At 41.6% G+C, this 13,444-nt stretch overlaps 1 protein-coding gene across 1 annotated transcript; it reads right to left on the reverse strand.

Annotated features, from left to right (window-relative positions):
• Window positions 1-5,296: 5,296 nt before the first annotated feature.
• Window positions 5,297-13,233, reverse strand: UBL7 (ubiquitin like 7). The gene is made up of 11 exons (XM_073652777.1): window positions 13,051-13,233; window positions 12,436-12,624; window positions 12,029-12,148; window positions 10,941-11,023; window positions 9,633-9,717; window positions 9,389-9,446; window positions 8,320-8,450; window positions 7,774-7,823; window positions 7,154-7,321; window positions 6,900-7,022; window positions 5,297-5,679 (listed from the first exon to the last, which is right to left on the reverse strand). The coding sequence occupies exons 2-11, from the start codon at window positions 12,614-12,616 to the stop codon at window positions 5,542-5,544; spliced, it is 1,137 nt and encodes a 378-aa protein (XP_073508878.1). The 5' UTR covers window positions 12,617-12,624; window positions 13,051-13,233; the 3' UTR covers window positions 5,297-5,541.
• Between the last annotated feature and the right edge of the window lie 211 nt (window positions 13,234-13,444).

The following is a 13,444-nucleotide window of genomic DNA, read 5'->3' on the forward strand; positions in this document are numbered from 1 at the left end:
CGGTCAGTATTTTTTTTCAGGAGTGGGAGCCAAAACCAGGTGATGAACAATCAGAGAAAAGGTATAATAGAAGCAAGTCACCAATTCTACATTTATCACCCACTCCTGGTTTTGGCTCTCACTCCTGAGAAAAAAATACTGACCAAATACTGACCGAATACTGATAGTGGGGCAGTGGCCTTAATCTCAGTGTTGGTTGAAAATAAATAAATACATTTTACCTTGTATGCAGCTGAGGACAGAGGCATTTGGACAGTGACAATTAATGTAAAACAAAGCAAGCGAGAGGTGACAGATGTGTAACATCAAATAGACACAGCAGCACACTGCCAGCACCAGCGCATATAGAAATGCTGAATATACACTAATATATACATTACTGCGATATTTACAATTCTTAGCTTCTATATTCTGTTATGTAGTGCTATTGGGCATTAGCCAAACCCAGTTTTAACTGTCAGACTCCATGAACTCCAGAGAAAACATTTCCATTGTGCCAGACTCAATAAGCAGCAAACTTTATACCCCTGCAGCCACCACTCGGCATTGTGCATAATTATCTAAAGCCCCCCATACATTTTAGACAGCTGTTGGTTAAAGATGATTTGGCCAGCAGCTATCTGGCCTGACTTGCTGCCGAGCGCTTCTGTGTGCTCTATGACAGATCCACTACCAGACATCTCTGGCGGCTTATCTCTAGACCATAAAAGGAATGGCAGTGTCCAAAATCAAACATGCCGAGTTCTTTACTCCACCAAAGACTATTTGTCTGTATGCTCCATACACATTAGACTGTCAGCCGAGCCTGTCAATATGGGTAGGTTCCAGCCGATGTTAGACTTGTATACTGCTGCTTGACCCAGAGAAACCTCTTTTATAAAGCTCTTGGCATACTGTTAGGCTGTGTGCCCACGATGCGTTTAAGCGTTTTCGCAACGGCAATTCCGCTGCAGAAACGCTTAAAAACGCTTGGTAGAAGGTCTGCCATGTTTCCCAATGATAATCCGCATGTGCTGTGCACATGTTGCGGAAAAAAACGCAGCACTACCAATTATTTTGCGGAAGAGCTGCGTTTTCGCAGCCATTGACTTGCATTGGAACGTATGGAATCAGCATCGCTGGATCTGTACATGCGCATTCCATGCGTTTCAATGTGCGGATGGTACCTGGGTCTGGAGGAGAGGAGACTCTCCTCCAGACCCGGGTACCATAGAACCTGTAAAAGAAAGAATAAAATAAAAAATAAATATTATACTTACCTTCTGATGGCCCCCCATGTGCTTGTCTTGGCTTGCCGGCAGATCGCGGTGGACTCAAGGACCTGCGCTGATATCATTTAGTCATATGACGGGTCATGTGACCGCTGACGTCGGCAGGTCCTTCAGTGTACCGTGAGCTGCCAGCAAGCTGAGATGCATTGAATAAAGACTCCGGGGGCCATCAGAAGCTAAGTATATATTTATTTTTTTACCATTCTTTACGGTCACACTATATAAATCCATGCCGTTGCATGGATTTATATAGTGTGACCAAGTTGTCAAGCACTTTCCAAGTGATACTAAAATCGCTTGGAAAGCGCTTTTCAACCCGCATGCGGAAATGCAAGTGAAGAACGCTTCACATCCGCATGTCCCTGGCAGGAAAACGCATGTACAATCCGCATGTACAATCCGCATGAGTTTTTTCTGTCAGGGAAATGCAGAAACGCTCAGGAAAAAATCCGGAGCATTTCTGCATCGTGGGCACATAGCCTTAATGTCCCTTCCAGAGGCAGTTTATAACTTAGTGAGCAATGCATCAGAGGACAGAAGAGTTTTTACTCAGCCTTTTGCTTTATTACTTGGTGGCCCCACTCTGCCATGTGACAAAGTTGGCATACTATGATAACGACACATTAAAAAGAGTTTTCCAGCCCTTATAAACGGATGGCCTATCTTTAAGATACGCCATCAATAATAGATCAAGGGATAGGTGACTCTTAGTCTTAGCCATCATTGCACCCATTTTTTTAACACCATGCCTACGTCTCACCAGACAGATCATTTGTAGTTGAAGTCCATACTAAACTTACACATTCCTTTTTGTTTCTGGAACTCAGTATTACAAAGTTAAAAAATGAACTGCAAAATAAGTCAATTATGTTGATAAACTATTATGATAAAGATACTACAATCATAGAAAGGACTGTGCTGGATAAGATCAGTTCTATGAAAGCAGCCATCCTGTCACGGGTGTGTCAGGTGTAATAGACAGTCGCTCTGTATCTGGCTGTAGGTCACTACGCCTGGCATTGCAGACACCTTCTTAATCCTTCTTCCTTTAAGGCCCAGCGGCAACCTCCCTCCTGCTGCTGATTGACACACCCTTGCATGGGAGTTAAAAGCACTCCGTTTGCTCCAGGCAATCGCCGGTGATACTTCTATGTACCTTTCTGCATGCTTGGAGCACTAGCTGTTGGCTGGCTTCTTCTCTGTTGCCCTTGGAGGACAGTTGGCGTTTCTCCTCTGGTGTCTGCTCAAGATAAGTTTATCCCCTTTGTTTGTCAACCTTGTTGTCTTTAGTTTGTAGTGGGGCCTGACCAGTGCTCACCCCTCCCCCTCCCTATTTAGGGCCAAGCTCTTGGGTCATACAGGGTTTAGGGTTCTGCTCAGCGATAGGTGTGGAACCTATATAGGGACGGTAGGGTGTTATAAAATCTGTCTAGGGGTCTCCACTCTCCCTTTCCCTAATTTTTGGACTTCCTCCCCCTCTTCCCTTCGTGTTGCACTTAATCTTTCCCACACTTGTGTGACACTTCCCTGCTTGCCTCACCAACAATTAGGGGGTGCCTCAATGGTGAGGACAGCTTCACAGTTGGGGAAACATTGGTTTACACTGCTCTGTACACCAGAATATCATTATTATAGTGGAGACTGTGCTAGGTATTATTGCCTTGTCCCATCCACTGCAGTCTTCACTACAACCCAAATTACCACCAATATCCTTCTACAGAGATTGCATGAGTACGAGCTTGATTTTATTTTCAGCCTCTTCACTGTTAAGAAAAAGGAATTGGCAAAAGTGAACAACCACTGTATGATAAAACTATACCCATGGCTATAATAAAGAATAAGCAATGTCAAGCCTTAGTATTTTAACAGTAAAGCAGTACAGTCTATAGCAATTATTACTATGTTGCAAAAAAGTCAGTCCACATCTCCGGCAAACATTTTCACCTTCTTCAGAGTATTGTCCCCCGCAGATGAAGATAACAATCTGGGAGTTCAAATGGAACTTGATGTTTTATGTTTTTTTTTCTTCTTTAATATGTACTATACACAGCGAAAAGGTAATGCACATCAATTCATTTCAAAGAACAAAATGCTTAATACTGTTCTATACATGCAAAGGATCACTAAAAATATATTAGAGAATATGGATCTGAAATTACCGTAACAAAACGTGTTGAAATATATTAAAATACAGATCCCGTTAAGGAGTATACGCAGCAGGTTATCACACTAAATAAACCATAAATAATGTAATAAATAATTAAATAAATGCACTAACTAAAAAAATCCTACTATTGCAGTAAAGAGTTCATTCCATCAAATAGTGAGCACCTGGTGTGTGAATGACGTAATAATACAGAATACAAATAGAAGGGGAACGCTGCAAACAGATGCTCAAACACAGTCTCAGAAAAAGGGGTAACCACTTAATAAGAATAAACCGCACTCCTCAATTAAGTTAGATCATGAAATGCCTACAAAACCTGAACTATAAAATGGAAGAAAAGCAATAAACCCTTAATGTAGCAGAATAACCCCAAGCATCGCAGGGTCCCCCCCAAAAAAATCTAGCAAAAATAACGACTAAGACAACAAATATTTGAATAATAAATAGTAACAAATTCTCTGATTGAAACTATATAATTCATAATATCGCAATACACAGTCCAATACATTCTAGAAGGTAACAAGTATAAACTGAATATAGAAATACAAAGTAGTAGAAGTGGGGGGACACACTACAGTAATGAGTAATTAAAATGATCCGCAAAAAGGTAACAGTGACCGTGTTTCCCTGAAAAAAAGACCTAGCCAAAAATAAACTTTGGCTTGATTTTACAGGATTTTTGGAATGTGCTTGTGCCCTAGTTACAGTGAGGATTGGTGTTTGGGTGGAAGGGGGAGAAGGCTGGTCAATTGCCTAGCACCCCCACTCTCTTAGGGGCCCCTACAATTCTTATTCTGAGGTTAAAAATGCTTAAGGACCATTGGTGACATCACGGTCATGTGACTATGATGTCATTAAAAGTCCTTTAACTGCAGGAATCTAGAGGAAGATGAGCAGGTATGCAGGGCTGGTGTTAGGGGGAGCAAACTGGGAAATTTCTCAGGGCCTTAGTTTTCTTACAGGCCCCCTGCATTTCTTCTCTGAGGTTAAGACTGCTTAAGGACCTTTGGTGACATCATGTTCATGATGTCACCAAAGGTCCTTTAACTACAGGAGTCTAGAGGAACTGAAAGGGAGACAGGTTGGTATGTACCGCATGTGCAGTGTGTATGTACATGTGTATGTACAGTGTGTGTATACATGATTAGATTTGAATAAATGTTGATTTTATTTTTTCAAGAATAAATGTGGATTGTTGTTCATGAAAAAAAAATTAAAACATCCCCTATAAATAAGCCCTAACCCATCTTTTAAAGCAAAAAATAATATAAGACCCTGTGTTATTTTCGGGGAAACACAGTAAATGAGCACAGGCTAGCTCCTTCAATTAGAGTATACTTTCTAAATCTTAAATAATGAATAAAGTGTAATAACTAAACCTTAATGTTGTTGTATGGGGACATCCTGCGGTATGTGGGGTTATGCTACTACATTAAGAGTCAATTGTTTTCCTGTCTTTTTATAATTCAATTTTGTCGGCATTTCATAATATTCTAACTTAATTGAGAAGCGAGATTGTTCTTATGAAGTTGTTACCCCTTTTTATGAGAATGTGTTTCAGCATTTGACTGTTTTCAGCGTTCCTTCTTCTATTGTTCTATTATATCATTCACACCGGGTGCCCCTTTATCAATGGAATGAACAGTTTACTGCAATAGTAGGTTTTTTTTATGGATTTCTAATTAGTGCATTTACTTATTGCTCTAGATCAAACTTTATAGTATAGTTGGATCCTTTTTTCAATCTGTATTCTACTATATTTCAATAAACTTAGTTGTTAGTTTCCGAATCATATTATTCTCCAGCTTTTTTTTAGTGACCTTTTGAATGCATCTCTGAGGGGATCTGTATGTAGAAGTTTTGGATAATATTTTTTAATATTATATATATATATATATATATATATATATATATATATATATATATATATATATATATATTCATGCAAATGAATAAAGTTACAGCAGTGATGCTATAAATATGCCTCTGAGTCTACAACCCAAACTGATCATTTACAGTAAATTCAAGTCATTTTGAAACAGTTATATATAGATCAGTGAAAAATTAAGATAAAGGAATGTTCCCATACAGAACAAAATGTCCTTACAAAGCACCCCCAGCAAAGATAAGCTCCAGAGCAGCCTGGATGTCTCCTCCAGTGGCCTGCAAGGCTCGTAGACTGAGTTCTTCATCACGGATGCCCATATCCCGCAACTGTTGTAGTTGAGGCTGCCACTGATTCTACAATACAAATTAGAAAAGAAAAAATTGTACAGTATACAGAAACAAATGGAATATAGAGTATATTCAAGTGAAATATGCTGCACTTCCTGTACCTCTTCGGGAGCATCTACTTAAAGATGACGAAGGCAGACGCCAAAACGTGTGTCGGGACGTTTGTGGCGCCATACCGACAGGAGGAGATGCCATCAGGTCTGTACTTATTATGATACTCTGATTTTGTTATTTATTGACCTTACTTATTGGAGAACAGGACAGGTACAACATCCAATATAGGGCTTCCACATTACAAGTATGGATATCATGATATCATTACATTCAATGTAGGGATTACCATTTTACAAGCATTAATTTGTATATATAACTTTGAGTATAGGGTAATTTCTGGAACAATTTGTATCTGCAAGTAATGAATTGGTTCTCAATACAGATTAGATATTATTTATTTATTGTTCTGATCCAAGTATATTTATCTATTTGATTTATTATATCCTCCTGTGGCTGTGTCGCTTTTAGGGTTTTCATTTTATTGTGCCTTAATAAAGATCTATATTTATATTGAATTTTTTATTCTCTTTGATTTTGTTGGTGGTTCTATTTAGACTTCTGAAACATTACAGCATGCGTACCGCACACTATCAGGATTCTCCAGTTCTGCTGGCAAGAACGGATGGTCACGTGACTGCACATTCTCGGCCTTGCTCAGTTCACTTGTATTGAGCGAAGCAGAGCACGTCTAGTTGGCATGTGACCGCCTATCTCATTGGCAACACAGGCGAATCCTGACACTATGTGGTGTGTGTTCTGTACGTATTTAGACATCTGCAGTTACACTATGTGACTGCACACTTTCATCAGGTGACCGGACAAACCCTTAATTCATCCTCACTATATGGAACAGCACTTTACTTACCATTAATACCGAGGTTTTTTTTTTTTTTATCTCCTTGTCATGTCCATCTTATAATCTTTTTGTACATATCTATGTAGTCGATTTTGTACAAGTCCTACTGGATTTTCCAGTTATCAAGTACTTTTGTCAATTGATGGCTAATGACCAAAATCATAAATACATAGGTAAAGCAAGTACCATGTACCATAAAACCCAGCTTGTAAGCCAACAGGTTCCTGGCACAGGCACCATGCCATTAGCCTGTTCATTTACATAAGGTTGGTCGGAAGGGATTAATGTATGGAGCAATAAATAGCATATAGCTTACCTGTTGCGTTGTTTGGCTGGAAGCTTGCAGTGCATGTTGTAAAGCTTGGCTGAACAAGTCATTGGTGATGGGTGTCCCTGACTGAACACTAGAGGACATGGGGGATGTTCCCGAGGAATGACCCTGCAGAATATAAAACCCTTACAATTTAGTTCCTGTAATAAAGGAAACAAGCAGGAATATTTCACTGACATAATTCAATGCTAGGACATAACATCAGCAAGTATGTAAGATGTGACAGGAGGCTTCCTGACCTGTGTTCCAGGTGTCGGTGTGTGAGAGCTGCTCTCTGGGGTGCTAGCAAGAGCCAGAGCAGTAGCCAGTTCACTCTGAGTGATCGGACGAGGACCCGAGGCTCCGGTGTATCCAAGAGAAGCTGGCCGGGGACCAGATGTGCTGCTAGACGATCCTGAGCGAGAGGTCTTTCACAAATGCGATAGAAAGAAAAAAAAAAATTTTAAAAACAAAAGGCCCATGTTTTATATGCCAGTCTTGGTGAACAGAATGAGAGGCGCGAAATTCATTAAAAGGAATGCAATGCTTATAGAATCATCTTTAAAGCTGCCGTGCGGACTGGAGTACATTGACATCGTGATTTACACAAGAATAAATTATGAAAAATTTGCCAAAAGCACTCAGCGATAAACCCCGAAGTGAAGCGCTGTCCACTGTTCAAAGAGTTATCGGCGCTGTCTAGGACTAGCATAAAAATGGCAAAAAACTCATTTAGTTTGTGCAAAAATTTGCCTAAAAATTTTGCGATATCTCAGATTAACAGAAAACTGGAGTAAACAGTTTTATGTATCGGGACTATACTCTTTTCTTGCACATGTTATCCATTATATACATCATATTCAATATCTGATCACCTCACCTGCGGATACTCATCCTCTTCATCTGACAGCCCATCAAATAAGAAGCCGCCTAACAGAAGACACAAAACTATAGATTTATAGGCTGGTAAGGAAAAACCTGTATATACAGTTTGAGCACATAAAAAAATATGAGAAGCATCGAAGAGTTACAGACAGAAATGGGAGAACAGATTCTCAGGACTCCGGTCCATCAACCTGATCAGTAATCTGTCCCCGCTGAACAAGAGCTCTGCAGATCTCCTTATCTCGGCTGGTCGATGTCATGTGTGCGTCATGCCGCAATGGTTACCCCCAGAGGATAGAAATCTGTCCTGGTCATGTGACTGGCACAAAGGTGCTTGGCTCACTAGTTATCATAGATGTGTCATACACCTGTGTGTCCATCACATGGCCTGAACAGCAACCAGAAATGTTGAAAGCTGTGAGGAAGTATATTGGAAACCTACATACGTTGTTATTATGCAAATTAACATTTATTTTCTGATACTGTCATAACTAAAGACCAGCAGCCACATAATCAGGGTCTAGCTGCATTCATTTCTGACCTGGCATATGTAGGGTTGCAGGAGGAACAGTGTGAGCAGCGCCATCTGTTGGAGGTAGTGAGGAACTTCCAGTCACTGAATGCAGGATTAGTATTATAGCATTTACTAGGGCAGGGTGTGAGGACACAAGCCTGGGAGAAATCAGAGAAAACAGAAGTTTAAAACAAACAGGAGTGTAAAAAATGGAAAATGTATGTCTAAATGAACAATAATGAAAAAAAAAAGTTGGCACCAAACCATGGCTGTACATAACTTATTGTCTTCTATACTACATTATACTGCAAGGCTACGCCTATCACAAATCCTGGGACTGACATGGAGGACACATATGGCTGCCTAAAACTGTCCAGTCATCGTGAATTTATACTTCTTCCAATATTTTATAGATCTGAAATTTAAAAGGGTTTTCTGGCTTTATAGAACTTGTGTCCCCAAGGGCAATTTGATAAAAAAAAACAACCTTGCCTAACTTGCCATGCCCAGATCCAAAGCTGAGTCTACACCGCTGCCCTGCTCTCTGTTTGTCCACAGTGCTGACGTCATGTCAACAGCGCTGCAGTCAATCAATGAGCTTAGCAGATTGTGCCATCTAAACGGGCAGAGCTGCTAAGCTTAGTGATTGGCTGCAGCGTAGTCAAGGTGATGTCACCATTGCAGCCAAACAAGAGAGACTGGGCAGGGGGAGACTCGGCTATGGACCTGGGGAGGGTGAGTAAAGCAAAATGCACCCCGCAGTCAAGCTTCTGCATGAGTGAGTGCACAGAGTAGTGTATGGCCCCAGTCTATGAGCCAGAACATGGCACAAGGCAGTGCACACTCTGCACATGCTCAGGGAGAAGCTTGGCACGTGAGCAGCGTGCTGCAGAGCGGCTTACTGAACGATTGGTGGGGTCTCAGGTCCCAACAATTCTGTAGACATTCATATTAAAGCGAATAAATATTACATCTACTGGTAATGAGGTGAACCCGCTTAGCTTTCTTTAATCTTCTACTGAGCCGGATCTATCTTGGATATATTTAGACGGCCCATTATAGCTGCCTAAGCTTTGTATGTGATATTAACACTTACGTGTCCAACATGCTTGGATCAGTGAACACTGTGAATAGATCTTTATCCTGCAGAACTCCTGTGAAGACAGTTGAAAGATCTGATCAGCATATCTGTGCATTGTATGTGTGTGCAGCAGTCATACATCCATGAGCCATGCGTCCACACACATCTATCATGCCCGCTGTGTAATTGGCCCACTATCAGCAGATCTGTCCACTAGACCAAACATTCAGCTTTTGCAAACTATGAATCAAGAGCTCACCCATGGCTACAGGATCAGAACTAAGGCCAGGAGTTGCCACAACAATCTGCTCCAAGGACTCACGACTACCAAGCAGCTTGAACACCTAAATGACAAAGCCAAGGGTTAGGGCATCCACTTACAGATGTGAAATATTAGAGGTGATCCGATCCCTCTAACATGTTCATGTCTATCAGAAACATCTCCTCTGTATAAAAATAATGCACATGTGGGAAACATTCTGCCATTTAACCTAAGGGGTAACGTTTCTCCTTGTGGAGAGTGACAAGCTAAGCCTGGCATGTCAGAGTGAGGAGGCTTATAAGCCATGCATGCTCCTCTGGGAAATTAAATCTACAAATTGCCTCTTCTAGCGCCACCTATTGGAAGTAGCAATCCTAAAAGTCATTATTGACCCTTTAACAAGCCTTGCCATATGATGTAGGATAAAAGTCAAACCAGAATCTCAATTTGCAGTGACAGTGCTTTGGGGTGTTGACCCTCATCAGTGCAAAGTATGAGATCTGATTTGGCTAGGTCAGAGGCTCTGGACTGGAATATAAGGGGTAATGTTTCTCCTTGTGGAGAGTGACAAGCCAAGACTGGCATGTCAGAGTGATGAGACTTATAAGCCTTGCACGCTCCTCTCGGAAATAAATCTCTTCACTCTGATATGCCAGGCTTGGCTTGTCACTCTTTACAAGGAAAAATGTTACCCCTTAAACCACAGTCCAGAGCCTCTCACCCCCGTCAAATCAGATTTCATCCAGAAACAGTGTCTGCAAATTTAGATTCTGGTTCTGGCTTTTATCCCAAATCATGTAACAAGGCTCGTTAAAGGGTCGATACTGGCTTTTAGGATCGCTGCTATCAATAGGTGGCGCTAGAGTTCTAGTCATTTTCCTCTCTGAAGACACAATTTGTATATGCCATTTAACCTGAAAGGGGGGTATCAATGGTTACATAATAATGACTTATCCTAATGACAGGCCAACAATACAAAGTGGTTTTATATTCTCCGCTTCTATTCCTGAGCCGCTGACTTCCTACCAATGTAATTTTCGGGGTGCTTTGTTGACTCCTCTGTACTCCGGAATGAATGGAACTGTCCATATAATGGCCTTGAATCATAGAAAACATTGCTGACATACACTGCTTGTTCTCCATGGAGCTACAATTGTATTTTCTTATAGTTATTTTGCACTGTGTAACACCATTGTCCGAAGAGGTAAGGACAAGTTAGTCCATAGAATAGTATTCACAGATGAGGAAAAAAAAACGGTGTGGGATCTCTGCATGTTCTGCTGATGCATGTACTGATATACTTACTGCATCGCGGTAGGTAGAGCTCGTATGCAGAGCGGTATGAAGAGCTCGAAACTCACGGCTGGCGGCAATTTTATCTACAGGTTCTACAACGAGAAAAAAACTGAATATAAGAAACTAAACATAAGACACCAGAGTTTGCTGTACTTTATACACATAAGACGGGTAATCTGTAGAATTTGGGGGAAATTCCTCTTTATCTTGAAATCGCTAAAACGACTGCAGAAAAACCTGCTTGTTGGCACAGACGGCTTTCAGCAAACAGTAGTGTCTGTTTCATTTTTAATATGGGAACCTATAACAGGATAACTGAAATAAATACCTGCAGAGGTTTCCACAATTGGATTCATTCTCAGTGAAGCCAATAAGAAAGCATAATGATAAAAATGCAACGCACAGAAAATGTTGGTGTCTGAAGCACAATGTGGAATATGGAATGCCTTACAGGGAGTTTCCAGCAGCAAAGGCATAGCCAATGTCCTGAGATTAATTCAAAAACTACAACCATATGTATTTTTACTACAATTTATCATATTACTCCTGCAGACGCTTAACATGTTTTAAGAAGACACTTAACCAAAAGCTATCACTGTAACTGCAGGTTCCGTCTCTAATTATCAGTTTTCTCTGACCCATTGGGTGTGGGGTAGCTGCTGTTATACATCCCATAAACCGCACACAGAGAAAAGAAGAGATCCCACTACACCTTCAGAAGCAATAAGGGATATATTATATAGCAGTACTGAGCTGTGTAATAGTGAATCCAGCTCTGAAGTGAATCTTACAAAAAAGCTGCAGCACCATGAGATGGGTCTCCTTCTGTCTCTTGATTCAGCTACTTTCTTAATACATTCCCACTTCCATTATGACCAAAAACACAGACAGACATCCCCCTGCTCTCAGCATGTTCAACACAATCATGTGCTGTTGTGATTAATCCAGTAGTTTTATAAGCAACCACTGCAAAATTGGGATGGTCTATAAAAAGAAGCAGAAGTATCTAGGTATCTACTCCAAACACACAAACATATCTACAATTCACCAGTGAAAATAGGCTAATACCAAAGCAGCTTCATGAGCCTATCACTCACCAGGCCGATGTGGGGGCTCTGGCCATGCTCTGCGCAGAATGTGAACGGTGCTCCCTGACTGCACTCCATAGAACTCCAGAGTCTGATCATCTCGGAGTCGTCGACCGCAGTGGACCAGGTCTGTGCAGAAACATAAGGACGTTATTATCTGTAAATGGTTTGTCAAGGCATACTGGCCGGCCTGGCATGACATCGGCCATGGATAGACACTACTATATGCTGGATGGTACAATTGCTGAGGCTCCTGATGCCCAGTGTGTTATGCAGGGATCTTAGGAAGTAGAATAAGACCCATGCATGATAATTGCTGAGCATCTGACACCCCTTTAATGTGTAATGATGTTGCTATATCGCATTTTAACCCCATCACTTAATCTGTACACATATATGTGATGCACAAGGCTCACCTATCAGCTCCGGGTCAGGAAGCGACTCTGGCAACGTGGCAGTGATCATCTGTTTGACAACAGACACTCTGTGACCACAAGAAGAATCCCCATCACCAGAGGAATGTCCCGGAAGGTGGACGATGGACTTAGGAGACAGCGGCTGATCTGCCAGCTGGACGCAAATATGGAGCTCAGACATGATGGAAACTGGTGGGAAAAGAGGTGAGAAAACAAAACTAAGCCATTACTCAACACACACAGGGCCAGAAAGGGCGAGAATTCAGCGTGTCACTGGCTGACAGGTGGAAATACATCCTTTATACACATATTTAGTATAAATATTACAGCCTGGTACAACGAAGGCATGCAGGAATGCTGGTGTAGCCCACAGGAACATCCCCAGTAGCAGTAGTAAAGGTATAGAAAGAAGTTAATTCCTCTACTCCGGAATTGTGGGAAGCAGTGCCGGATTATCAGAATAGTGCACTACAGTACGAGTATATGACCTGCCCTGCCCCGTACACCAATGCTGCTCTGAGCACCCTCCCCAGCGTGAGAGCAGGACACGTGCCGACCGACATCACACGGTTTATAAGAAGGGCTACTATATAGCAAAAAGCGGACATCACCAACCTCCTGTCCAGAGCCCCTGCAGGAAACCGACAGTGATACTGCCTTTGTTTACAGTGCCCTCGGAAGTGACAAATCAGCGTGAAACTAAAACTACATATCCCATCAGCCCCCTGGCGGGCGCTGAGCGATTACATCGCATTCCTGTATAGAGGCGCCACATTAAAAAACGACATGTCCCATCAGTCCACTTACGGGCGCTGAGCGATGACGTCTAGATCTTGTTCGTCACCCCCAGTGTTAGGCGCTACACAGCGTTAAAATAAAACTACATATCCCATCAGTCCCCTTTCCGGCGCTGAGGGATGACGTCACGTTCTTTTATAGAACTTCCCACTAGAGGCGCTTTCTTTCTTATCTAAACATAAACTTGATTATCTCTGGGGAAAATGGCGGC

The sequence above is a fragment of the Phyllobates terribilis genome, unplaced genomic scaffold (assembly GCF_046119375.1).
Source record: "Phyllobates terribilis strain yellow unplaced genomic scaffold, ASM4611937v1 Scaffold_11__3_contigs__length_659146591, whole genome shotgun sequence".
Classification (NCBI taxonomy): domain Eukaryota; kingdom Metazoa; phylum Chordata; class Amphibia; order Anura; family Dendrobatidae; genus Phyllobates; species Phyllobates terribilis.

Coding starts and splice junctions, on each gene's coding strand:
- UBL7 (XM_073652777.1), bottom strand. CDS start 12,616: ATGTCTGAGCTCCATATTTGCGTCCAGCTGGCAGATCAGCCGCTGTCT. Junction 8,451..9,388: donor GATCCAAGCATGTTGGACAC/GTAAGTGTTAAT, acceptor GATTTCTCCCAG/GCTTGTGTCCTCACACCCTG. Junction 7,824..8,319: donor TGCAACCCTACATATGCCAG/GTCAGAAATGAA, acceptor GTCTTCTGTTAG/GCGGCTTCTTATTTGATGGG.